The 24,670-nt window shown below is 53.3% G+C and overlaps 10 protein-coding genes across 10 annotated transcripts; 3 read left to right on the top strand and 7 right to left on the bottom strand.

Moving 5' to 3' along the window:
• Positions 1 to 483: 483 nt before the first annotated feature.
• On the bottom strand, positions 484 to 5,487 carry sepH (Cytokinesis protein sepH; the record flags this gene model as incomplete). Its single annotated transcript, XM_066131092.1, has 10 exons — positions 484 to 2,520; positions 2,573 to 2,716; positions 2,779 to 3,270; positions 3,335 to 3,831; positions 3,946 to 4,276; positions 4,342 to 4,783; positions 4,847 to 4,911; positions 4,969 to 4,998; positions 5,071 to 5,205; positions 5,323 to 5,487. The coding sequence occupies 10 exons, from the start codon at positions 5,485 to 5,487 to the stop codon at positions 484 to 486; spliced, it is 4,338 nt and encodes a 1,445-aa protein (XP_065987223.1).
• Positions 5,488 to 7,154: 1,667 nt separating this feature from the next.
• On the bottom strand, positions 7,155 to 8,047 carry 6PGD (6-phosphogluconate dehydrogenase, decarboxylating; the record flags this gene model as incomplete). The annotated part of the gene is made up of 2 exons (XM_014689750.1): positions 7,155 to 7,589; positions 7,643 to 8,047. The coding sequence occupies 2 exons, from the start codon at positions 8,045 to 8,047 to the stop codon at positions 7,155 to 7,157; spliced, it is 840 nt and encodes a 279-aa protein (XP_014545236.1).
• Positions 8,048 to 8,076: 29 nt separating this feature from the next.
• 6PGD (6-phosphogluconate dehydrogenase, decarboxylating) lies at positions 8,077 to 8,526 on the bottom strand (the record flags this gene model as incomplete). The annotated part of the gene is made up of 1 exon (XM_014689751.1): positions 8,077 to 8,526. One exon carries the CDS (start codon positions 8,524 to 8,526, stop codon positions 8,077 to 8,079), a length of 450 nt encoding a protein of 149 aa, XP_014545237.1.
• A 1,710-nt stretch (positions 8,527 to 10,236) lies between these two features.
• On the top strand, positions 10,237 to 10,737 carry G6M90_00g078700 (uncharacterized protein; the record flags this gene model as incomplete). The annotated part of the gene is made up of 1 exon (XM_014689752.1): positions 10,237 to 10,737. The coding sequence occupies one exon, from the start codon at positions 10,237 to 10,239 to the stop codon at positions 10,735 to 10,737; it is 501 nt and encodes a 166-aa protein (XP_014545238.1).
• A 278-nt stretch (positions 10,738 to 11,015) lies between these two features.
• On the top strand, positions 11,016 to 11,965 carry G6M90_00g078690 (uncharacterized protein; the record flags this gene model as incomplete). Its single annotated transcript, XM_014689753.2, has 2 exons — positions 11,016 to 11,283; positions 11,688 to 11,965. 2 exons carry the CDS (start codon positions 11,016 to 11,018, stop codon positions 11,963 to 11,965), a joined length of 546 nt encoding a protein of 181 aa, XP_014545239.2.
• A 1,107-nt stretch (positions 11,966 to 13,072) lies between these two features.
• Positions 13,073 to 14,065, bottom strand: G6M90_00g078680 (uncharacterized protein; the record flags this gene model as incomplete). The annotated part of the gene is made up of 1 exon (XM_014689755.1): positions 13,073 to 14,065. One exon carries the CDS (start codon positions 14,063 to 14,065, stop codon positions 13,073 to 13,075), a length of 993 nt encoding a protein of 330 aa, XP_014545241.1.
• Positions 14,066 to 14,404: 339 nt separating this feature from the next.
• G6M90_00g078670 (uncharacterized protein) lies at positions 14,405 to 15,029 on the bottom strand (the record flags this gene model as incomplete). The annotated part of the gene is made up of 2 exons (XM_066131091.1): positions 14,405 to 14,668; positions 14,745 to 15,029. 2 exons carry the CDS (start codon positions 15,027 to 15,029, stop codon positions 14,405 to 14,407), a joined length of 549 nt encoding a protein of 182 aa, XP_065987124.1.
• A 1,001-nt stretch (positions 15,030 to 16,030) lies between these two features.
• On the bottom strand, positions 16,031 to 17,917 carry G6M90_00g078660 (uncharacterized protein; the record flags this gene model as incomplete). The annotated part of the gene is made up of 3 exons (XM_014689756.1): positions 16,031 to 17,002; positions 17,095 to 17,569; positions 17,907 to 17,917. 3 exons carry the CDS (start codon positions 17,915 to 17,917, stop codon positions 16,031 to 16,033), a joined length of 1,458 nt encoding a protein of 485 aa, XP_014545242.1.
• An 878-nt stretch (positions 17,918 to 18,795) lies between these two features.
• Positions 18,796 to 20,643, top strand: G6M90_00g078650 (uncharacterized protein; the record flags this gene model as incomplete). Its single annotated transcript, XM_014689757.1, has 1 exon — positions 18,796 to 20,643. The coding sequence occupies one exon, from the start codon at positions 18,796 to 18,798 to the stop codon at positions 20,641 to 20,643; it is 1,848 nt and encodes a 615-aa protein (XP_014545243.1).
• A 925-nt stretch (positions 20,644 to 21,568) lies between these two features.
• Positions 21,569 to 23,284, bottom strand: mtr_5 (N amino acid transport system protein; the record flags this gene model as incomplete). The annotated part of the gene is made up of 3 exons (XM_014689758.1): positions 21,569 to 21,840; positions 21,903 to 22,255; positions 22,326 to 23,284. The coding sequence occupies 3 exons, from the start codon at positions 23,282 to 23,284 to the stop codon at positions 21,569 to 21,571; spliced, it is 1,584 nt and encodes a 527-aa protein (XP_014545244.1).
• Between the last annotated feature and the right edge of the window lie 1,386 nt (positions 23,285 to 24,670).

The raw sequence follows: 24,670 nt of genomic DNA, 5'->3' as shown, positions 1-24,670 counted from the left end.
ACCGCGGTGAGGGGAAATATGAGAACGTCTCTCTTGATATTCTAGTCTAGAGCCACAATACAGTGGTCACGTAATTTTTGTCGCAAGTGTGTGTGAGCCACGTGTTTACATGTCTACGTGGATGGCCATCGTGGATCAAGTTCCTCCATACGGTGTCCCCAGGACCTAATATCCAACGTTGGTCCCTGGCATACCCAACATGTACCGCGATTGTCACCAGGCAGGGTTCGTATTGAAGCGACAAAAAAAGAGACTTGATATGTTTCCTGATAATCATGTACACCTCCGCTGATGCATGCCCTTCCCAAAAACAAAGCAAAATCCTACCTATGCACCGTCAGCTGTCCGCTGTCCGCTGTCCGCCAGCCCTTCCAGCAAGGGGTACAATCGAGCAAAAATTATATATACATGTCCCCCAATCCTCTCGCTGTCATTGCTCATATATGCACGTTTCTTTTTTTTTTCGACTCATGTCCCATTAGTTCATTTTGCGTCACTGTTAGACCACTTCAATTCACTTGGCGCCCTCTGCCGTCGTTTGGGTCCACTTGCCACGGCAGTTGCAGCCGTTCCGTCGCGCGACGAGCCTGGACGCGATATACTCGCCATGGAGTAGCCGTTGCCAGATGCGCTGTTCTCCTTGTTGCTGGCGCTGCTATCGCTGCGGACAACCATGGGCGGAGCGGGATCCCCTCTAAGAACGGAGAATGGAGCACCCGAGGGGCGGCTGGCGAGCGAAGTGCGCGGGAGGCGGCTCTTAGAGGAGGGCCCGGCTGACCCAGTGGTCGCGGAGCTGCTCATGGACGACGTCGAGTCGCCGCTGACCCGGCGGGGGATGCTGGTTGGTACGAAGCCGGCTGTGCTGTCACGGCTACGGGGGCGGTAGTAGATGGCGTCGCGTTCGAGCGCCGAGGCGGCTGCCGTGCGGCGAGGGCTGGCGGCGACTTCGATGAAGGCGCCTGCGTTGCTTGCTAGACTGGTTCTGCTGCGGTGTGTGGGCGTTTGCGGCATTGATATGGATGATTGGAGACTGGGAGGAGTGTAGCTGGTGTTTCGGCGGGGGCCTCTTCTCGATGACGATGCGGGGTTGACCTGCGATGATGCGGATGTTACGCCGCTGTCATGGCGCAAGAGGAGCATTCCCGAGCTGCTGTCGATGTGAGACTTGACGAGCTCTGCTGCTAGGTTACGGACAAGGACGGCGGAGTCAGTCTCAGCTAGTGTCTGGATTGAGTCCATGAGTGACCGAACTTGTCTGCTATTGAGAGTGCGAGATCCATCGCCACCGCCCAGGCCGGGCTCACAGGCGTCCATGATGATACGGACAAGTCTCAGCAGATTCAGTCGCACGACAGGTTTCTTGTGTCCCAGCCGTTGGGTAATGCCAGCAAACATTTCTGGTTTGGCCAGCGAAGACGCTGTTGACGGACTGAGACGCAGCAGCTTGTGAAGTGGCTCGAGCAAGTTTGAATCAAAGGCGTTTAGTTTGTTCGTGCTGAAGCAGCTGACGATTGCTCGCGTAAAGTTGCCGTCAATGAGATGATTCTCTACATTGGCTGTCTCCTCCTGGAACCATACTAAAATTGCATCCAAAGCTGTGACCTGCCAGTACTGATCGGTCAATAGTGATACATAAAAGTCAAGACCCTTGTTCTGCCACAGATAGCGCCGCCCCTTGGACCCAGAGTGCGCCATGTCACACAGGATGGGCAGAGCAAACTCCTTGGGTGGGCGGTCGGTCTGCATGATTCGCAGAAGCAAGGGGATGATGCCTCCCACGGCCGCGTCTTCTTGACGTTCCTTGCTGAGCCGGCAGAGGTTGAACAACGTATTAAGTACTTGGTTAGATATTTCCCGGAAATGTTTCTGGCCCTTCTTCATGCTGTAGCTAAGCAGGTCGATGAGAAATTCTATAGCGTCTGCTGAGTGAAGGGTTTCAATCGTTGTTGATAGCATAGACAGGTTCTTGATGAACTTGAGCATCGTTACCTGGTGGATGGGCGTCATGCGCCGTAGATCCTTCAGCACACTCTTGAGGACTTGCCGGTCAGCCACTACCTCCTTGACGTAATTTTCTGCCTGGCTGAAGAGGTAAAAGATGTTGACAATCCGCCCCTCTATGAGCTCGCCCAACTCGTCTTCATCTTCCTCATCCAGAACTCGGTGCAGCACCAATGCCAGGGGATATAAAATCTTGCTTCTAGAGAAGATTCTGCAGAAGTCGTTCTTTGGGGTCGGGCCCTGTAGTTCGAAGACATTCCAGATGCCGTTTACCCCGATGAGCACCAAGTCTCTGGCGCCGTCATAGTCCTCGTCCAAAAATTCGACCAACACATTCAAACCACCGGCGGACACAAACATTTGAAGGGTCAGGGTACTGGTTTGGTACATTTGTCGCACGAAAGCAGCTGCTTCAAGTCTAATTTCGTCGGAATATTGGCGAGCTGCAAATTTCGTAATGATGGGTATACCACCTACGAAGCAAAGGTTTTCTTGAATTTCTACGTCGTCGAGAATAATCTGCAAATAGTTAGCATTGCATCACGGGGGAAAGCTGCAAGCATCAACCTACCGCATTGACGACTTTGAGTAGCTGCAGTATCATGTACTGCCTGCTCTTGACGGTGCACGGCTCGAGAATCTCCAGAATCGGTAGTAATCCGTGCGCGCTGATGATCAAGTTCTTCACTTCCTTGTTTTCCCATAATAAGCCCAGCTGGTCAATAGTTAGCGATTGCCCGATGATGAAATAAAATATGTAGTGCAATGTTGGCATACCAAGTCTTCGGACACCTCGGATAGGGTATCGTTGGCCTCGGTCGTCTTGAGTGAACTGACAAGGTCTTCAACCTTTTCTGCCAGACGAGCGTGCCTGTCTCTTGCAATGTTTGCTTCGAGGTCCATCTCATCCCAACCAGGGTCCATGGAAGCAAATGGGTCATATTCTTCTTCGTCGTCTCCAAGCCAGGAGTTGCTCGACATCTTTGACAATAGCATCAGACCACCATCCTCAGAGCCACGCTCGCTTTCCTCCTTGTCAGCTATGGAGTCACTGGCGCCAAACACATCCGAAAAGTCCTCGTCATCGTCCTCGGCGAATTTTTGTATCTCTATAGATGAGCGAGTGCGACGCATGGGCCGGTCAGGGAGTACAGACGGCCGGGAAGGCGGCCTCTTCCTGATACTACCGTCGGGAGCCTGCATGGAACGGGGAAGGGTCGTCAAGTCCGATGGATGGAAGAGTTGCGGTGCATCGGTGGCGCGAGATCCCTGGTTTACAAGGTTTAGTCATAGATGGGCGGGAAAACAAAACCTCTTGAAATAGAGAACTCACCCTTCTGACTGCTCTGTTGACTCTGTAATTAAAGGCTTCATCATTATCCACAAACAAGTCAGAGAAATCCTCCACACTCTGTTCTCGAAATACCACGTCTGGGCGAGGAGGCAGCTCAAATTTGTTGCCAAAGTGGCCCTTTGATGGGGACCTGGGCACAGAGGACCCAGGCACTTGTGCAATTGCCTTTCCCAGAGACTTGGTGCGTTGGTGGGACTTGGCATTTGTACTCGGGACTGCCGTCTTATGTATTGGTCGGAGAGTCTGTTCCTGAACTTCGTCACGTTGGTGGGCGGGGCCTTTGATAGTTAGCAACTCGCCCTCAAAATCATCGTCGTAGTTGTCAGTATCTATTCTCAAGTCATTTGTAGATGCAAATGCTTTGAGCTTGTCGCTTGACAGTAGACCCCCAAAATTGTCTTGTGGTTTCAGGTGAGGAAGATGCAATGCGCTTGGTGAGATGGCAGTGACGAAATCATCATCCCAATTATCGCTATCTGCTACAAGGTTAGCCTAGCCCAAGGCATCGAACGCTGAGGGTTCGATATATACTGTATAGCTTATTGGGAAAATGTTATGCCCGTCGGGATTGTAAGAATAACAAAACGTACCTGCCTGCTCCGCAGTTTTAAAAGCCTCAACCCCAAGCCTGGGTTTAGCAAGTCCCATTGAGCCTTTGCCAGGGGTCCCACCGATGAACCGGGACGATATCCCAGTGGTATCGGACCCTGTAGACGACCGGAGTGCAGGTTCGGAGGAATTCAGGGCCTTGTTCCACTGCTTTACTTCTTCGACAGCCTGGTTGAAGTTGTCTGGCGCTTTGGATACTGGTGCTTCAGCACGGCGGCAGCCAACAATCCATGCATGCCTCAGCAGCTTGCGAGCTGACACACGCAGGTTTGGGTCTTTTTGGAAACATTGCATGAGAAAATCTCTCGCAGCCTGAGCCGTGTGAGTAAAAAAAAAAAAAAGGCCGGGGACGGGTGGGGGCCAGGTGGGATACATACAGGAGAGATGCCCTCGGGCAGGGGAGGATGGTCGTCGTTGACGATTGCGAAGAGCGCTGGCATGGCTGCCAGATTGTGATAGGGTGGTTTCCCCTGCAACAGCTCGATGACGGTACATCCAACGCTCCAAATGTCAGAGGCGGAACTGGCGCCAGAGAGTTGAATAATTTCTGGCGCCATCCAGTATGGCGTGCCAACAACCTGAGCCTCCTTATCCTGGCCTCCTGCTAGTGTGCTGGTAGAAACGCCAAAATCCGCCAATTTGACGGTGCCATCCTTGGTGGTGAGAATGTTGGCACCTTTGATATCTCGATGGATGACACCCTGATCGTGGAGGTATTGAAGACCTAGAAGAACCTGGGTCATGTAGACGCCGACAAGATTTTCGGGAAATTTGCCATAGGCTTTGAGTATCGAGTGTAATGAGCCATTTTCGCAGTATCTAGCTAACTGTAAGCTTCACGCATCGTCGTCGTGAACCACCTCCAAGAACAGAAAACCGTACTCTAATATGATGTTGAGGCAATCGGTTGCCTTTACGAAGCCGATATATTTAACAATATTGTCATGCTACCCACATGTTAGACAGGTTCGGCCATGGCAAAGATTGGGTTTGGTGGTGCTTACAAGAAGATTCTTGAGCAAGTCGATTTCGCTCTAATTCCCCCGTGATGTGAGTATGTATCTCTGTCTCGTTGCCAACGTAGCGGCACAGAAGGCTGAACGCACCTCAATCATCCGCAACTCGCTCTTTGGCAAATCCACGAGCTTAATCTGCTTGACGGCAACAGCTTCGCCAGTACTCCAGTTGAAGGCCTTGTAAACGGAGCCAAACGCGCCTTTACCAATACATTCACCTAACGTCTATGAAATGGTCAGCCCCGAGCTTGAACTGAAAAGCCTTGCCAGAATCACGCCCTTGACAAGTTTTCTTTTTCAATAATAGTAAATAGAGGCAATGCCTACAACGGGTTAACGCACATAGTCTTTCAGTCCGGGATCCTGTACTGCCGAACTCTCTCGCTGCCGTTCCTTTCGGGATGGGGTGCCAGGCACGCCGGATCTTTCTCTGGTGGCCACAATGGCAGCGTGACCAGCATGGCGGCCATTGCCATTGTTGGCGTGGTACTGCCGCTCGGGCGGCATAACTCTGAGTGGTGGTTATCTCACCGCCCCAGTGTGTGTGCCGCCGGCGTCAATCTATGGTGTCTTGCACAATATCTGTTGTGGCCAGGCTGAGGTAAAGGCGACGTCGGGATATTGAGACGGTCGTGCTTTGGAGAGAGCGCGGTTGTCGCATGCTAGATCATGGAAGAAACAGGTCGGATTGGCATTTGGAGCGGTACCGGGGCGAGGCTATATGATCATCTATCTTCCTTTCACTTTGGCCGTGAACCGGCGGCGATGGGTCGTTTGCTGCGCGTATCGACTCGGTGTGAAGCGAGGAAGGGAATAGCTGCTGGATGTCGGGCAGCAGCAGCAACACGGAATGAGTAGACGGCGAAGTGTGTTTCTTTTCTTTTCTTTATATCGTTACAGATGCGCCTTGGTAGTGATTGACTCGCAGAACAAAGCCGACGAGGCGGTCAAGAAGATGTCGTCGAAAGGTGCGGTTCGGGATGGCAGACTGAAGGCTGACGAGCGAGGGGGGGGAGGGCTGGTTCGGACCGGACTGTTGTTGTTTGTTAGTGAAACTGTCGAGGGCTGAAGTAGCTCTGGACGGAGGGGTCAAGGGTGAGAGCACTCGAGAGCTGGGCGGACGAGTGGGACGGGATGACAGCACGAGGCACCCTGGCACCGCACGCACGGCGGTCTAGCTAGTATTTGCATGTACATGTCAACTGGCAACTGGAATGAAGCAAGGCTGGTCTTACAGGCAAAGCGTCTGGCGCACGTAGAAAAAAAAAGAGACAATTCGGCCTTGGGGATTCAATGTGGATGGGGTCGGAGAATGGATGGATGGATCATCAATTGATGGAGGGAGGGGAGCGGACTGGAGGGTCAAGTGGTGACCGGTCTGGTGCCTGACGCCCTGATGTCCCGACTTACTGCCTAGTGCTGGGTCCACCGCTGGTGTGGTGCTTCCGGATGCCAGTGCACAGCGCCCGAAGGCTCACGGGCCGGTTTCCAGCTCCAGTCTGCTTGCGTCTGGTTGACAATGCGGGCGAGGTCCAGTGGCTCCAGTGGCTCCAGTGGCGTCTCGTGCCCACCACGATGCAATTTAATTGATCTGGGGCTTCCATGTCCCATGTCAACATTCCATGTTGCATGGTCCAATTGCCTGTTGCCCAGCAAGACAAGATTGGCTCATCAGCTTTTCCTCTTCCTTGCAGCCCAAGCCTCCAAGCCTTCAGCCATTGCCGGATCAAGCACCATGTCATGCGAGAGACTACGTACGTATGTACTAGTTGCAACGGCCAAAACGAATTGACGGCAACGGTGTGGGCGCGCATGCAAGGCATGCAAGACCATGCAATGGCCAAGTGGTGCTGGTATTTGATCAATCATGATTAGTCGGTACCTTGCAGCCAGACACATCAACGCCCCCCACCCGATATCCATCCGTCAACTTGGAGAAAAGCAACCTCGTTTGCCGACTGCCGCACCATGTCTCCTTCGAGGCCAGCCCTGTTTCGGTTTGTCCTGGGCGTCGTCGGGCGTGCTTTTGCAGATGCCATATTCCATCCATCTTTACTACAGAGTACTCCGTCCTCGGTCCATCCTCTAGTCAGGTTCCACACACGCATTATTCAGGATATGTTTGTTTATAGGACCAAGTTAGTCAAGAAATGAGTTGGGCTAACATGAACACTCTAAGCAGGCTTCCACTCGTAGTCATGTGCGCCTTTTGCTACCGGCCCAGGGTCTTCGCCTGGCACACCAGCCTTGTCATATGAGTGAGCCCCGAAATAATCCATCTGAGCTTCCACAAATCTCGTCGGCAGCATCGTCCCGCCGCTGCACTTCATATACTCGAGCGTTGCGGAGAGGGCAGGTATGTAGTCGTCGTACGCAAGCCCCCGAGAGACGATATCCTTGAGTACGCCATAGTTGCGCTGCAGTTCCCGCCCGACGCGGCTGTCGAGTTTGGCATTTGTAGGCGTCTTGTTCATGTTGAGGAACGGCTCCAGTATGTCGGCGATGAACTCTGACTGTATAATGCACCCCGCGCGCCAGATTCGAATGCATCCGGACAGACGGATATTCCAGCCTTCATCAATCGATTCCCGCGCAATCAGCTCCAGCCCCTGGCAGTACGACGCCAAAAGGCGCAATATACGACCCTGCGAAGGTCTTGGACCATCTTGTCCTTGTCCATCATGTCTTGAAAGGACCTTGGCGGGGGCATGGCAACGCTCTGGGCGACCTTGAGCCGTTCCTGGCGATTCCCTAAAGCAGTGCGGAAAAAAAGTCCCGCGGCGAGTGTCGGGCACGATATGTGCCTCGAGGCGGATTCTGCGATTGACCATGATGGCGTTCCCTCTGAAGCATCGCCGTCTTGCACGACCTTGTCGAGCACGTCGTCGAGGACGTAGCCGCCGTCACGTTTTCTTGCCTTGCAAACATCTGCGGCAATCTCGACAAGAAAAGTGCCATGCAGTTCCCCTTCATTGTTCCACTGCTGGAATGCTTGTCCAATCTGATGGTAGTCGGGCCCCATGCCGGTGTTGAGGAAACCCCAGGCCTCGCAGAGGGCAGAAAGCATGCCGACCTCGATGCCGTGGTGCACCATCTTTACAAATGACCAGAGCCGCCCGGTCCAATGCTCGATACGCACGACACGCCTGATTTGGGGTCTTTGGCCGCATAAAGTTCCAGCAGCGGCATGACTTCTTCCAACGCAGCATTATCTCCTCCTGGCGAGAGGCTTGGTCCGTGGCGCGCCGACTGATAGCCGCCCGAAACTCCCATCCCGATCCAGTCCACGCCAATGTCTCTGCATTCCTTTTGCCTCCTCTTTGTATTTAGATAGTGCTCATTGCCGCCGTCCATAATGATGTCACCCTCGTTCGGCTCAGGCCTGAGCTTGCTCAAGACCCCATTAATGTTGGCACTCTTGACATCCCAAATCGAGACGTCAAGGCCAAGTTCGGAAAAGGCGAAACCCATCATGGACCCCATGTTCCCTGCGCCAACAATGCCGATTCTCTTGAATTTCATGGCTACATCTGATTGAGCGTCCATGGCCACTGTTGGTTTGTTGTTGGATATGGGAAAGTGACGATAGCTAAATTTCAGTCATGGGAAATGACACTCAACACGCGTGGATCTGCACGTTTATGTATACAAACAAGTTGGAGTTTCCCAACAGCCGACAAATTCATACGCTGCGTGTTGTCAATTCGGAAGCTTAGGCAGTCATTGCCGTGTATCGCCAGATTCCATGACACGATTGTCGCGTACGGGACCGCATGCATCACCATGATGTTGTGGTGTCGTAAGGGCTAGCCGTATGTTGTTACCTTTTTTTTCCCCGTCCCATTATAAAATAATGCTAGAGACGAGTTGAATCCAGTATAGACTCTTTCAGGGAAAACATGCTAATTTGTCGTCATGGGTATCGAGTATCAAGGCTGTATCATTCCCATTTCTTTGCTTCGTGCAGTATCCCGCCATACTTCAATGCGACACTGCCCCAAAAGCTGGAAGCAATTCGCAGCGCTGGATGCGACGGGATAGAGATATCTATGCTGGATATACTGACGTACGGTGGCGACAGCGAAGGAAGGACCATTGACGAGAACGACCATGGACCAGTTTGATAAGAAGACGACTGACTTCTTTACTTGCAGGTAGGCTCAATCGACGCAGAAGATGCGTCGCCATGTCTGGACCAGCACGCCGAGGACTTGCGCTAGCCGGCCGGCATGCTGGTGGAAAAGGGGTTTCGCCTCGCCTACGAAAACTGGTGCTGGGCCACGTAAGCCGCGGGATGGAAAGACGTGTGGGAGATATCCCAGAGAGCTGGCCGCCCGAATATCGGCATTTGCCTGGATACCTTTCAATCTGCGGGCGGAGAGTACGGAGACATGCCGTCCCCAGCGACAAGATCTGCTTCGGATCTCAGATGCGTATAGGATGGAGCCACCACTTCGCGAAACGTCAGCGCGGCCGAGGTCGGAATGGAGTCGTAGTTTTCGGCCGCTGCCCTCATGTCGATGGAGGACTACACCAAGGCTGCTATGGAGTCGTTGACTCGCCTGCCGGCTTCTACCGTCAAGTGAGTGAACATGTTATTTAGAGGATATAGAGAACCCTGAAATCTAAAGTTTTCTGTGACGGAGCGGATTTGAAAAATGAAGACGAGTTTTGTGCTGACAAGGATCGGATACCACCTACACTGTATGTTTACGTCAAGACACGAGTTGAAACTGCCAAATATTCCTAGGTCCTATTAGTTTGTATCTTCTCGCACAAGATGCCCTGAGCCTCCCTCATCGCCGCCTTGTGAAACAATGAGCCAGGAACTGTGTAAAATCGTAGGCGCGTCACCGAGAATCAACGTCTCGCCATCGCTCTCGTCCGTACTCGTAGTGTTGCGACGCCGCATATATATCAGATATACATATTGGAAATTGCCAGGTGTCAGCCGCTTCTGACAAGCAAAGTAAGCTACTAGTCTAGTAGTCGTATCAGACGAAACGGCCAGGCCAGCCATCAGTGTGCATAAATCCACGTTCCGCAGCCGTCTCGTGAACTGGCCACAGACACGCGCAAACGGTCCATGCCCGCCGCCCAACCGCATACATACAACGCCAGGCCAGCTCGTCGCCTTCGCACGAGCCACACGATTACCCAGACATTCCCACGCGGAGCGCAAACTCGTCAACTTGATCCGGGCTCGGAGAGCGGCCTCCCTCCCCCCGCACCATCACGACCGCAGCTCTCCTCAACATGCCCCCGACACAAGCTCTGAACACGCCGCACACAAGTTACACACCCGCCGCCGCCGGCCTTGGCACGCTCATCATGTGCGTGGACGCCGCTGCAGGCAGCGATGCGGCAGGGTCAGTCGTGCGACCCGTCGGCCGTTTCGCCCCTGAACTCCCGTGTAACTATCGCGGCTGCATGAAAATGGCAACCCGCACGCCCTCCCCGAGTCGAATAGCAAAGCGCGTAGCGCGCTTGGAACAGTCTCTGCGCCGTCGAATCGCCAACGACGAAGGGATGTGTCATTTCCAGCGGCCGCCATGGCCATGGAAGGCCCAGCAGTCCGCGCGGACGGACGGGGCGAGGGCATCGCGAGGGCAGACAGCGCCAGAACAGGTGCCGCGGCGCATAAGGATGAGGAACCTCGGGGCGTCGGCGAGCCAGGGCTTCCATTTCGGCATCGTGAGCGTCCAATCGTCGGGCTTCACGAATCCACGATATCATGCCGACGTGGCATGCCAATAAACCTGCGAGCCTCGAGGCTTCGGCCAACGCTGGAAGCATGGAACTCTGAACACGGTATTTGGCCTCGTCTTGAACAGCATGGCATTTGGTATCAAAGCTTCTTGCTTGGAGAAGGAGAAACGACTATAAAGATGGTTGGAGGCCTTGGTTTTTTGGAGGAATCTTGGATTCAACCCAGTCGCCTATTCCTTCTACTATACACTTGTCCCCTGAAGGGCAAAAAGTCTTTTATCATTATTGTTTGAAAAACGCCTTATCTTTTGAATATTATATACGCAATGTCAGAGTCAACGCTAGCCTTCGGCATCGAGGTCGAACTTCTGTTCAAGCCCAACGGGGCGCTCATCCGGGAGCACATGAGCGGGTGGACGGCCGGGCTCGATCACAGCCAGAAGACAAATCCGGCTAGGGTCAACCGAAATGTTCTTCGGCTAGCCATCGCCAGGGAACTGACCGGTGCTGGTGTCGAAGCCGGGGTGTCGACGCAAGGCTACGACATGCGGTCCGTCATGGACGAGCCCACGCTAGATGAGAGGCCGGATTTCTGTAAGTACGCCCTGCAGAAAGATACACGCCACTTTCGGAAGCATACAGAATATTGCATGATGTCGTAGTCGTGCGGTATACTATATGTGAGTATGTTCCGGGATATTGGACTATACCGCAGTCTACTCTACAGTGTGTGGTATACCATACCATATCAGAGTATATTGTGTGTTACACCGTATTCGGGGTATATTTTAGTATACTTGATGATACATGATTTCTTGGAATATCTCATCTCCTGCTTTGTTTCATGTTTATCCGGCTGTCGAACTGTTACTAAGACCACAACCTAGAGAGGCTTGAGCTCGTGTCCAGATGCATGACAACCAACACCGACTGGCAAGGAGAAATTACGAAAGTGTTTCACACCCTTCAGAGGATCGGAGAGACGCAGCTGACGACAGGCTGCTCGATGCACGTGCACGTCTCCCCTTCTCGGGAAGGCAACGGGTACAAACCCGAACAGCTACACAGCATCATGAAGGCCGTCGCGTACTTTGACCGCGCCGTCACGGCCGCCGTCCCCCCCGACCGGAAAGATAACGAATGGGCGGTGTCAAATTTCCAGAAAGGAAGCTGCGCTCCTCGGTATGCGGAGCTGTACAGCAACATGTCCTCAGTTACATGGGGACCCCTCTTCAAGGAGTTCGACCGGATCAGGCTCCCCGCGCTGATCCCATGAACGTCTTCCAGAACAAGTATGTGTCCTGGAACTTTAAGCATTTGGGTTCGGAGTGCGGAACGGTCGAGTTTCGACGCCCACCGGGTGTTAAAGATGCAAGAAGTGCCCTGTACTGGGTCGCTTTCACGCTTGGATTCTTGGAGGGAGCCATGGGTCAAGACTGGAGCAATGTGAAGGAGGAGAAGACACATGGGACATTCCTCGATCCTCGAATTATAATACATGGTGGCCTGAAGAGGCTGGGACCTACTTGTGCAGGGATCATTGATAATATGGATGATATTCGGGAAGAAAAATCTCAACCCACGCCGGCCACACGGCAAGAGAAAGAAGTCATTGCGGCGAAGAAGAGAGAAAAAACTTGACAAAGAAAGCAATTTTGCGGTCAAAGTAAGTCAGAAACCAAGACATTTCAGACCAACTGCTCTTTGGCCGCCTACTAAATTTCTTGCAGGTTAATTCTCGACCAAGCACTCCAGCATCCGCCAGTGCTTCATCTTGAAGAAATTCTGGTTCAACATAGGCCACGCTACTGTCGAGTCATAAAGGGATAAATTTGAGGGTTATCGTCAGGGGCCTCTGACCGGGTATAAAAGGGCCGGGATCAAATTTGCGGCATTTTTCATCATTCAATCCAGACCATTCATCATCAACAACATCAATAAAGCTAGCAATTGAGGCCCTAAAAAGCCTCCCAAAATACCGTTATTTTCCACTGTGTAAATTGCTGTTGTAAACTCAACAGCTACATACTAGCTTGGCTAGCCATGGGCCGCCCTTCTCTTTTGTTTCATCATTTACCGCCAACAAGAAAGAGATCCGCTTCACATTTATTTAGACGCCGAGGCCCAAAGGTCACCCAACTGGCCGAAGTGGAGGGGAGCGACTATGGACGAGTACGACGTTATCGTAGAAGAGGAGACCTCCGACATAGTGGACAGTTAGAATATGAAGCGGATTTCCTTCTTGTTGGCGGTAATAAATATATTGTGGTAACCTCATTGAATCTGCATCAACGCAGAGCCTCAGGTTGGCGATGCCGGCCAAAGTTCCATTTACGGCATCACTCTGTTCTTCCTGATGCTTTCTTTGAATCGTCCAATAGAGCTATAAGTATATGGGAGGACCTTTGTGCGATGGTGAGATCATACCCTTCCAGTCTGGCTCACCTCTCATGAAACGTAGGGACTTTTCCACAACAAAGTCAGGCAGTAAGAACTCCTCGCAGCGAAAGGCTGAGTCAAAATCAACAACGTTTTCCGGTTCCGTATAAGAGGCAAGATAGCTGAATGCGAATAATACCAGCAAGGTCGTCTGGCCAAGGAGTTGGCGCATGGGCTCCCGCAGACTTTGAGTTAGAAAAGTCTGGGGGAGCTCCCATATGACTCGGAAATCAGCTAATTCAGACTTGTGGTGCCCTGCGTGATACTGGACCATATCGTAAAGCTGGCCCATTTGGACCTCTCCCGGCGTCACAGCCGGGATGAATGCTTCCCCAATACGCTCGTTGGGTAGTTGAAGTTCCTGGGTCAGTTCTTGCGTCAAGTAGCCAATACCTGGGGGCGCTGGTTGCGATACCACCATGCGTCTCCAGCTAGCTCCCCTGGTTGTGAAGCGAGCTCTACGTGTTTCTCCCAGTTGAGAAGATGCCTCGTCCAGCTGTTTGGGTGGTCCCACCTGCAGCAATGGAGTACTGTTGCGACGATTCCATGTAATCAATTCGCGACGATTTGGACTCCATGGCAACATGTAAAAGCAGTCAGCCCCTCTATGGTAGCCAAATGCAGGGCCAGTGTCGAAGAAGCAGAAGCCAAACTTCTTGACAAGAAGAGGATTGAGGACCAACTTGGTGAGCGCGGGCCCGAGATACTCATAGTCCGAGCCCGCCATTTCGACCTCTCCCATGAGCTGTTCACGAAATACAGGTAGCTGTTCAGCAGTGATGGACCGAAAGAACAGCTTTCGTTGCAAGGCGGGCGAGCAAGCAATGGTCTTGTTCCATGCTTTGCTAACTCGCTGGACGGAGACGAGCAGTGTCGTCATGTCGAGGTGGAGGAGGATGTTCTCCAAAAGCTCTGGGAGGGAAAGCACCCGCTCCATGGTTCACGGCAAGGCACGCGCGGATGCAAGAGAAGTGAGAATCGATAGAGGCAAGTTGGGGAGAGAAAGGCAGAACGCGAGATGAAGCGGAAGGCCTTGATCCCAACAGACTTGACGTTTGATGATGCTCAAGGTTGCGCCCGGGGGGGACCCACACGCCAGTGCACGTACCAAAGGAACATTGAACGCACTTGCCTTTTCAATATCAAATTATACATGCACCGACTGGCTTGGCACAATGTTGACGTGTCCCGGTAGATACATATGCACCTAGTAGGTAAGTGGAATGCCATTGATGAACCGCAAAAGAAGATTGAAAAAACAAAGAGACCTTGGACCCTAATACAGCACTCCCTCGGCGCAATGTCCACACCACCCGCAATCCTTATCACACAGAGAATGATCATCACCAACATCAGAATACCACTGTCCGGAACCAGAATACACCCCATAGCTCCGATGAGAAGCGTTTCCATTCCCCTTCCCCTTCCCCGTCCCCTTCTTCTTCTTCTCCTTGGCCTGCCCCTCCTTCACAAACGTCACGGGCCGGCATCTCAGCCGCTCATCCGGCTCCAACATCGGCGCGAGACTCTTCACCAACGGCTTGTATTCCCAATTAGCCCAATCCCCAAATTCCCCGGTCTCTAGCACGGCGAAACATGTACTAAACAACACTCACATCGTGACTTGCCGTTGGGCCGCAGAGCTCCCCGTGGCCCCAGGCCTCGAGCCCGTTTGCGCCAGCAACCATCCCGCCGCAGGGGCACCCAGCACCCGCACTCCGCGGAGTGCTCGAGTCGGAATATCCAGTCGAGCCAAGGGGCTGCGTGCTCGAGTGCGGCTTGGCGTCGCCGGCCACGCCCGGCACCTTGTGGTTTGGAGAATCGCGAACGTGCTGCTCCAGCGCGTGGGCGTCTCGAAAAATTCTCCCGCAGCACAGGAAGTGTTTCATCTGCTCTGACATTATCTCTCTCTCTTTCGCTCTCCCATCCAGGATCCTGTTTCAATACCTCAGGAAATACAAAGCTCTTGGTTATTTTCCAGGTAGTTGATGATGGGGGCTGCCGTAAGTGCAGGCGCAGTCTCCATGAATGGCGTCTTTTTATTTGAATTTTGAATTATTTTTATTTACTTTTTCGCAGGGGGAAAAAGGAAAAGAAACGTGTCTCTCCAGCTACAAAGGCGTTTTCATACCTGTCATCAAGTTAGGCATCAAAACTGCGGAGGGGGTGTGATTGAACCCAAGGCTGGATGGTTACACGCGGTTCTTACTTGCGGTGCCGGACGCACTGCGCGGCCTGCTGTGCTGATACCAGGAACGCCAGACGTCGCTGAGCTCCAAGTGCAAGGGAAACAGTCTCCAGGTATATACTTCATAGTTACAGTCTGCTTGGACGGGAGGACGTCTGGAAATTCGCGGAAGAGCCAGCCGCCCGAGTTCGCTGTTGACATCGACTCCCCTACTGACGCCTCCGCCGTTCTGGTCATCTCTGGTCATAGGGCCGGAACATCAACTGGTGCTGCTTTATCTTCTGTGCAACGTCACTTGGACAAAGGAGGCCAATGGGCCAATGGCATCACGACAAACAATGACACAGACCGGAGCTCCGCATCCAATTCGTCTTGTTCCGTACACCCGTCATCCCGTCTATGCTGATGGATATAACCAAGGCACCTTCAAGAGACTGCGGTCCAACTTCCATGCCAAGTTCTGCCGGTATATTCACTCCCATTTCCGCTTTCGCCAGCTATTCCGACCATTCAATGCCCCCTTTTTCTATCCCGCCACTATTCTCGTGCGCTGACGGCATATATATAATACAATCATAACCTCATTCAAGACTTCCGCAATATCAAAATATCTACCACCGATTCATTGGTCTGCATATAAACCCCTTTTTGTCTGGTGTTCATCATCAAATTGAAGCCCATGCATTACGCCTGTAACAAAAACAGATAGATGCTTTAGATGCCCTGACGCATAGTACCGTTGCTCGTCGTACTAGATTCCTCCTGTCTGAGTGTGCGGCTGAGACCAGCATCAGCCCACCACTCATCGGGGATGTCTTCTCTCCGGGCAAGGCTTCGCACAATGCGTTGCATGCCCGCCCAGTCGTCTTCCGAGGCCATTGCATTGGATTGTGTAGGGAACGTAGCGTCTTCTGGGTTCTGACTGGGCCCGTCAGCGTCGCCGTCTTCTTGACCTAAAGCCCCGACTGAGAGCTGGCCGACCCAGACGCCTGGCGAGTTGTTAGTGGAGGGTCGAGACAGGCGAGTCGGCTCGATTGCTTGACCCAGTCGCCCGGAAGACTCGTATATGGTAAGGGGCCCGTTTGCCGTGTTAATTTGTCTAGTTGTGCGGCTGCCAGGTGTGGGATGCCCCGTGGTTTCCATCCTAGGGTCTCCCGAGGTCAAGGCAAGTCGGTTTGCCCGCACTAATTCTAAGTTCCTTCTGTCTTGTCGAGTTCGCCGGATACGCGCGAAATCAGGATGCTCATAATCCGCATCATCCATGTCCAAGTCTGAGTTTTCGCATCCCGATTCGCAGGGGGCATCCAGAAGTGCTTCCTCCATAATGTCCGGAGCCGAGGTAGGTGTACCTGATGACGGTCCGGCGGTTTGGGAAGCTGCTACGGATGCAAAGGACGAGCCTGCGCTTGGTGGTTGTGGATCTGGTGTCAGCGTGGACAAAAGTGTATCCCATCCTTCCGGGCTCAGGCTTCTCTCTCGGTCACCAAGGCCATCCATACCCAAGGCACCGCGTCGACTAGGCATCATCTGACGGGCATTCAGGCTGCGAAGTAAATAAGGGTCAAGTGGCGACAAATCGCCGCTGCGAGTAGCGGTTATATCCTGCTGTTGGCGAGGATGTGCTCTGCGGGGCGGAAGAAGCAGAGGGCCGTCTGCAATCCGGTTCGTCTGGGATTGAGGGGCGTGCTGCGGGCGCATCAGTGAATAATTCACTTGCCAACATAAGTAGACTACCTAAGTAGGTACATACTTATGTAGCTGTAAAGGAAACGACCTACCACTCTTGACCGTCTCACATGGGCCAAACGAGAGCCATCTCCGGCTGACCACCACCCGAGATCAACCCCTTCAGACATATTTTCGTGTTCCGGAGGCGCTGACCCTGAAGTAGAGTTGAATAGCGCACTCATGCGCTCTTCGAGGCGCTCCCTGCGACGTTCATCACTCCCACTCATCTCTCGAAGCACCTCACGAAAGATACCTGATCGACGGTCTGCTGCAGCGGCGTCGGTTGGATCTTGGGTTCTGGATGACGACGATTCAACCCATGGAAGCAATCGTTCACGCGCATTGCGCGGCACGTTTCGCTGCGCCGAATTGTAAATTCGCACACCCGCACGTCTTATGCCGCTGCGACGATCGCGGATCTCTGATCGGCTTGGGCGTCGCGAGGAGGAGCGCGGAGGAGAGGTGGCTCCCGTCTTAATGGAAGTCTTGTTGGGCAAGTCTGATTCGACTGGTTCCACAAACAGGCTATTGAGGTCCAGGCATCAGTTACGGCTCTGAATGGTACAGGGAACTAGACAGTGTTGAATGGGAAGAGCAACAGGAGGCTGGAGCAAGGAACAATGCAATTCCGCGGTTAACGGTACATCTAACACGCGTTGGGCACAATGCGTTACAAAGTGTTGTACGCGCATGGGAGACATTCGCCCGGAAGACCGCAAGAGAGGGTAAAGGCAAGGACGGGATGAATACATGATACGTGAGATGGAAGGACAATGACAGATGCACGAGCGCCCAGGTCACAAGCTCATCTCTACGACCGGACACTACTTGACTGGCGAGTCTTGCTGAAGGAAATACTTACGGTAAACCCATAATGCCGTCTGGTCAGTTTCAACGTGTTTCCGGCCGTGTAGAGGAGGAGGTTTGTCGTGTTTCGCAATGCGCGCCTGCGAGAAATGGAGCAACGAGCGGGAGAAGCTGCAGGCTGGTACGCGATCGAATGATGCTGTCACCGTGAAGCGAATGCAGCGAATGTGCAGCGTCCTGAAATTGGAGGAAATCTGAAAAGCAAAAAAATGCAGAAATAACAATCCTGAATGATATCTGCGGCTCGCAGAATAACAGGGGACTTCACTCGCGATGAATGGGCGCGTGCGCGTGATGGCAAAAGACGGGAAGGAGTTTTGATGGAGATGGTGATGGAGATGGTTGCTCAAGAGGGAAACGCTCCGAGAAGTCGAAGGTGGACGGGACAGGGGATGTGGACATCTGCCCTGTTTGTCCTTGACTTTTTTTTGTACGGAGTAGCGGCAGCGCCGTTGCAATTGCGACGGGGCTTGTGACTTTGCCTGAAGCATCATGATAATTTTTTCCACGCATGTATTGTCAACATGTTTATTAACATTCAGACTCTGAGGATAGTCTGAAACCCGTTAGTACACAAGTCACCATCGAGTATGCTGAAACAGGCCACATATGGGTCCTGCGAGACCCCTGCAAGTAAGTGTGGCTCATGCGTGTGCTCCTGTGGCTGGTGCCCATCCAACGTCAACCGATTTTTGGAAAGCTCCAGGCCCAACTTGCTCATCGCTCAACGACTTCCACAGCCATCCTGTCCTCAGCAACCAGAGAGGTTCCCTTCAGACGCTGGCCTTGATGAGGTGCTTACTTCGTCTCTCATAGCCTGTCGGCATAGCCCGCGTCAATTGTGAGGGCTGCTGCTCTCACCCACCAGCGCTCCTTGCCGCACCATGCCGGCAGCCAGAGACATTCAAAGAGCTCTAGCTCGCATCAGAGCCGTCATGCCCGCCCAAAAGCAATCGGCCATGGCAAATCGCAACATTAAGCTTGGGCTGGAACGCATCAGTCGCGTTGTCCCAGAGGAGCAAAAATGGATTGGTGTCCACGTCGGCGGCACCAACGGCAAAGGATCAATATGTGCGTTGCTCGCCGGCATGTTCAAACTATCCGGCATTAGCCACGGCACGTACATCTCTCCGGCGCTACCAGAGCGTCACAACGCCATCACAATCAACGGCTTGTACATAAACAAGCGCATGTACGACATGGAGCTTCAACATGTCGAGGAGGCGTACAAACGAGTTTCTTCTGGGTGGACGTTTGCCGCTGGAGAGGACCCGGGTGATTTGACGCCATTTGAACTCGAAACCGCCGCGGCATTTCGTGTCTTCAACAAGATGAACGTGCAGTATGGCATAGTCGAGGTTGGTATGGGCGGGGCCACGGATGCCACAAATGCCATGAAGGACAAGGCAGTCACCGTCATATCCAAGATTGACCTCGACCACCAAGAGTACCTAGGCAATACCATTGAGGAGATTGCAAAAGTCAAGGCTGGCATCATGCGTCCCGGAGTACCATGTATTGTGGACCACACCAATCCCTCCTCTGTCATGGATGTTCTCCGAGACCACGCGCGAACTGTGGGAACACAAGTCAGCTTATCATCCAAGGCACTGCCTTTCATAGAATCCCTCGACAGAGACAGATTCAAACTACAGGACTATGAGCAACAGAACCTGCTCTGCGCGACGCTAGCTTTTCGAAACCTGTTTCCTCATCTTCACATCGACCCCAACAAATTATTAGCACTAAAACCTCAGTTGCCGGGACGAATGGAGCAAGTCTCCGTAGCGGGACTTACAGATGGCACACGTCAAAAGTCAGTACTAGTAGACGGAGCTCACAACATGTTGGGAGTGGAGGCCCTGGCCAAGTATGTAGATGGATCTCTCCGGAAGACCAGTGAGCCAGTGACATGGGTCATTGGACTATCATCCAGCAAATCGAAGCCCTTTTCAAAAATCATTGAGACCTTGATTCGTCCAGAGGACAATCTGGCAATTGTCGAGTACGCCCAAGGTCCCAATGATCCCCCGCCTGCGCCTGCCGATCTTGGCCGCGGTGTGGCCACACAGATAATCCAGGACGAGTCTCGCATTTACGATGGTGAGCCCGATATTGGCAACGGAGTGCAGTGGGCGTGCAGCAAAGCGGACGACGGACCCGTCGTCGTAACGGGAAGCCTCTACATGATCCGGGAGTTCTACAAGATGGAAGGCGTAGAACCAAGCAGGAAGATCAAAACGAGGCGGCCAGGTCGGTCGCAACTCTGGCGTTACATCCAGTTGTCCAAAGAAAGACCACTGACATCTGAAGAGGCTAGGGAGTTCAAGCAAGCCAGAAGACACTGGTATCTCTCCCCCATGAACAGTTCCGTCTTCCGAGATGTTCGCAATGGTGGCAATCCCGTATCTCCCTCAACGCCAGAAAGCATTCAAAAGCACCAGCGAGATGCTGCGCATCACAAGAGCCAAGCCGACGGGTACCGCAGCGCCATTCGCAGCGCAAAGAAGGATATGGACAGCAACGAAGATGGCGACGGGGAGCTTTCCAAAGTCTTGGAGAGTCTTGAAAAGCGACGTGATGAACATTTGCTTGCATACAACAGCGCTATGTTCAAAGTGCGAGGACATGCCGTTGACTCGGAGAAGAAGTATATGAGTTTTGAAGATATTTTTAGACAGCCTGACAAGCGGAGGAGCAGAATCGCAGCACTGTTGCGGAAGAGAACATGACGCAAAATGAGCAAACTCAGTCATTAAAGCGGCAGGCGTCCAGGAGGCTGTGGGGGAAGGGCGGTTTGACAGCAGTCAGACGATGGCGGCGTGCGAGGGCAATATCTCGCAACAACGGTAGTATAGGAAAGCGCCCCAGGAAATAAGAGAGGATCAGGGCTCGCGGCGCATAACATGGTCAGAAGCAAGAGGAGACCAGACAGGGTGCAGGTACGCGGCGGGCTATTTTAAGAAGAGATGGCGGATGCTCAGCGAAGTGTACGATAGTAATACCCTGGATGGAGAGACGGAGCAAAAGTGATATTCTATAAGTCGTAGCTGGGTAGTTTGGACGATGCATACACCGGACGGGACAATCTCATTCATGATATTTGATAAAGACGCCGCGCAGCAAGTAAGCAGACACGTAAAACAGGACACGGAACGTCCTACACGTGGCAAAAACAGTTGAAAGCAGAAGACATCCAAGTAACACAGCAATCAAAACTACGCCTTACCCAGGTTTCCATGCGGTTTTACCGATGAAATGTCCACCGGTCGTACGCGTAAAGCAGCTCGGCCAAGTCACGCAACGACAGCGCCGACCGATGGCGAATGGGGCCAGAGTCGAGAGACACAAGACATAGCATGACGGCACATGATGCACATGCACGGTAGCCACAAATTTGCACAGCTATCATAACCGAGACCCCCATCCCATCACCCCATCTCCCGGCCATGCCATCACGTCGGGACCCCTACGCTGGCCCCATGTCCAAGACCAAAGGCCAAGACGAGGCTGGACGCCACCGATATTGCGTGCCATGAAGAAGCCAAGAAAAAGAACAGTCATGCAAATCGTATATAATCCTGCAACCATCATCACAACGCTTTCTCCCGCCCCCCTTTCTAAAAAGGCAAAAAGACAAAATAAAATAAACGCATCTTACAAACCATTGCTCTTACAACTAAACACACCACCGACCTCGCCTGCGTTAAACGAGTCTATGATGCCTTGGACGCTGGCATACGTCCCCGCCGTCAAGAAGAAGAAGCCCGTCAGGATGATGACGACATTGAGGCCCATGGAGAGCCAGTCGCCGATGGGGTTGCGCTTCCTCCCGATCGTCTTGTCGGCAGTGCGCATGCGGAAGTAGGCTACGCCCCAGAAGATGAAGCCGAACCAGCTGTCAAAAAGGGAGCTCATAACCGAGAGGACTAACAATGGAGGATCAGTATTGAAAATTTTCGATTCGTTTTTTAAAAAGCTTGAAACTTACGAGAGGAGAAAAAGGGAATGACTTGGGAAATGACAAAGGCGAAGATCCACGTCGTGAGGAGGATGCCCGCCCAGGAGCCCCATCCGACAACCGTGTGGTCGCTCAGGTGTTTTGAGTTTCTGAAGACGCGGAAGAAGACGAAGCGAGCCGTGACCGAAGCGTACAGGCATCCCAGAAAGATGATTGTCGGAATCATGAATGAGAAGGAGACCTTCTTGTACAGGTCGTCGAGGGATCCAAAGGCGGGCGCCTTGACGTACTGGTTGCCGCTGTAGGCGTAGATGACGGCGCCGACGACGCTGAAGACGATGATTTCGGCGATTGTGCATGCCCAGAGGGACTTGGGGAATTCACTACCAAACCGTTAGTTAAGTCGTCGTCCCTCTAGCGTTTCAATACGAGGGAGAAAAAAGAAATACTTACCGCGGGTCACGCATTTCAGCAATGAAGCTAGGCAGGGTAATCTGGCCGATGAAGGTATAACTAATATTCAGAAACGCAGCCATGCCTTGCACAAAGGTGGTACTCGCCACGGGCACGGCTGTGACAATCGGCTCACCCTTCTCTGGCGAGTAGCCGGCCGGCTTTCCCTGGACGCCTGCAAACGCAGTGGCCAAGACGACGCTGATCAAGGTGAAGAAGGCAGAGGCAGTGCCGAGCTTGGACATCATACTAAATGTCCTCGGTAGCGAGGCCAGCCAGCAAATAACGACGATGACGATGGAAAACTCGACGGTGCGGCACCCCCCGATGGCCGTCCTCTCCGTCATGGTGTTGAGGTACTCTGCGCCGACGAGGACATGCAGCGCCTGGATAAAGGTATTGTTGAGGACGAACATGACGGCCGTCCCCCACCACGCCCACTCCTTGCCCCAGAACAGCGTCTGGCCGAGATCACAGACGTCGCGGATTTCAGGGTGGCGCAGGCAAAACTCCCACAGCACAAGACTCGTGTACAGGACGATGGCGGCGACAACAACCGTCAAGATCAGCCCCGGCACGAGGCCGAGGTAGCTGTAGGACCAGGGGAAACTCATGATGGCCAGACAGATGTACTCGCTGAAGAGCAGGGCGGCCGTCTTCTGCCACGAGCAGGTGCGGTACTGGATGGCGGCGCCGTCCTCGGACGCAAGCTGGCGGTTGAGGATGGCCTCGCTGGACTCGCCCTCGCCCTCGGATACCTCTTCCTTCAGGTACTCGGGGATGTCGCAGATGCGAGGCCCGATGGTGACGCCCGACCCGCCGAAGATGGAGGCCAGCTTGGCGGAGCGACCCTTGCCGAACTCGAGGTCGCGCGGGCCCGAGACGGGCACGGAGAGAGATCCGGAGAGGGATCCGGAGAGGGATCCGGAGCGAGAACCCGGTCGGAGCTTATTCGCCATGGTCAACGGCGACTTGTAGTACCAGGTCAGGGTATGACGGTGTTTTGAGCCAAATTTAGTCCTTCTCGTGGAAGCGATGGCCACTTATGGCGACGACGATGTCATTCGGGTGGGTGGTGATGATGATACACGCTAGTATTGAGGTTGGAAGAGATACTGAAGAGCAACTCGGTCCGCCAACGATGTGTAAAAATGAAGACAGAAAAGAAAAGAAAGTCGGCGCTCTGTTGGATGACAAGTCGACAAGATGAATTGCGACATGGGCGCAAGGATGCCTTTCAAACTCTTCGCGCGCGCTGATGGGCGAACAGGCAACCGGATTCGGACACGGGGACGACCACGCTTGCACGCCACGACGAGCCAATTGATATCGGGGAATCTGGGACCCCCCTCGGCCGCAATTGTGTTAGTTGCTGGCTCCAGGTAGTTGGGACCAGATGCTCCTTGGCTCCTCACTCGCTGCCCCCGAGTAACACTCCGTGCTACCATGTCTGGTAGTATTATCATGGCCAGGTCGTCGCTGCCGCCCCCACACACGCAACATTGAACCCACAGGTTTGTCCACATAGCGCATGTGGTTGAGGCGACGGCGCGGGAGTAGCGGGCGCCCTGGACCGCAGCATCAAATGGCATGCGACCTGCTCATGGTGCGCCAGGAGACCGGCCAGGGAAGTCATGTCGAGAACAGAGCGGCCACCACGCCCGAGATTGGGGGTGGGCGCGATGACGTTGGGCCCGGCGCCACACAGATTTACTCTTGCCATTGTGGAGTCCGACGATGATGATGTGCTGCGCCGGACCAGAGGTTGGTCGAGGATGGGCTTCGGCGGGTTTGGTTCTGAGTCTCTTTTTTTTTTCCTTGGTGAAGAGCTTGATGGATGCTTGAACTGCGCCTGGGCACGTCGGCGCCAGCTTGGGAACTGCAGAGTTCAATGTTGTTGCGACCAGGCAGCAGAATAACCACACCACACAGGACCATCTGTTTGAGACATCAGTTGATCGTTGCCAAGCGCCATCTCAGATCCGTGGCTTGGCTTCGGGGGCGCCGTACTGGCTGCCACATGCCCGGCCACACACATCCGACCGTCGCCTCTCCCAACGTGCAGTTTTGTCATGTTCATGATGGCAAAGTGGTTTAATCGGGGCAAGCGGCCTGGCCCCATTCTGCCCTCATGACGTGCTACATACCAGTCATGGCGTAGCACAATATTGTACGTACTACATTTGATAACAAAAAACAAAGGGCGACGACCCAGCCGTTTCGGGCTATCGCTTCTAGCTGGCATGCCCCGACATAAAAGACGAATCGAAGGCGCCATTGCAGTGTGCATCACGCAATTCCTGGTGCTGTAGATGAATAATCCCGAGCATGCCAACTGAGCTGAC

Source organism: Metarhizium brunneum, chromosome 4, assembly GCF_013426205.1.
Source record: "Metarhizium brunneum chromosome 4, complete sequence".
In the NCBI taxonomy this organism is placed as follows: domain Eukaryota; kingdom Fungi; phylum Ascomycota; class Sordariomycetes; order Hypocreales; family Clavicipitaceae; genus Metarhizium; species Metarhizium brunneum.
This window is presented reverse-complemented; position numbering and strand designations above follow the sequence as displayed.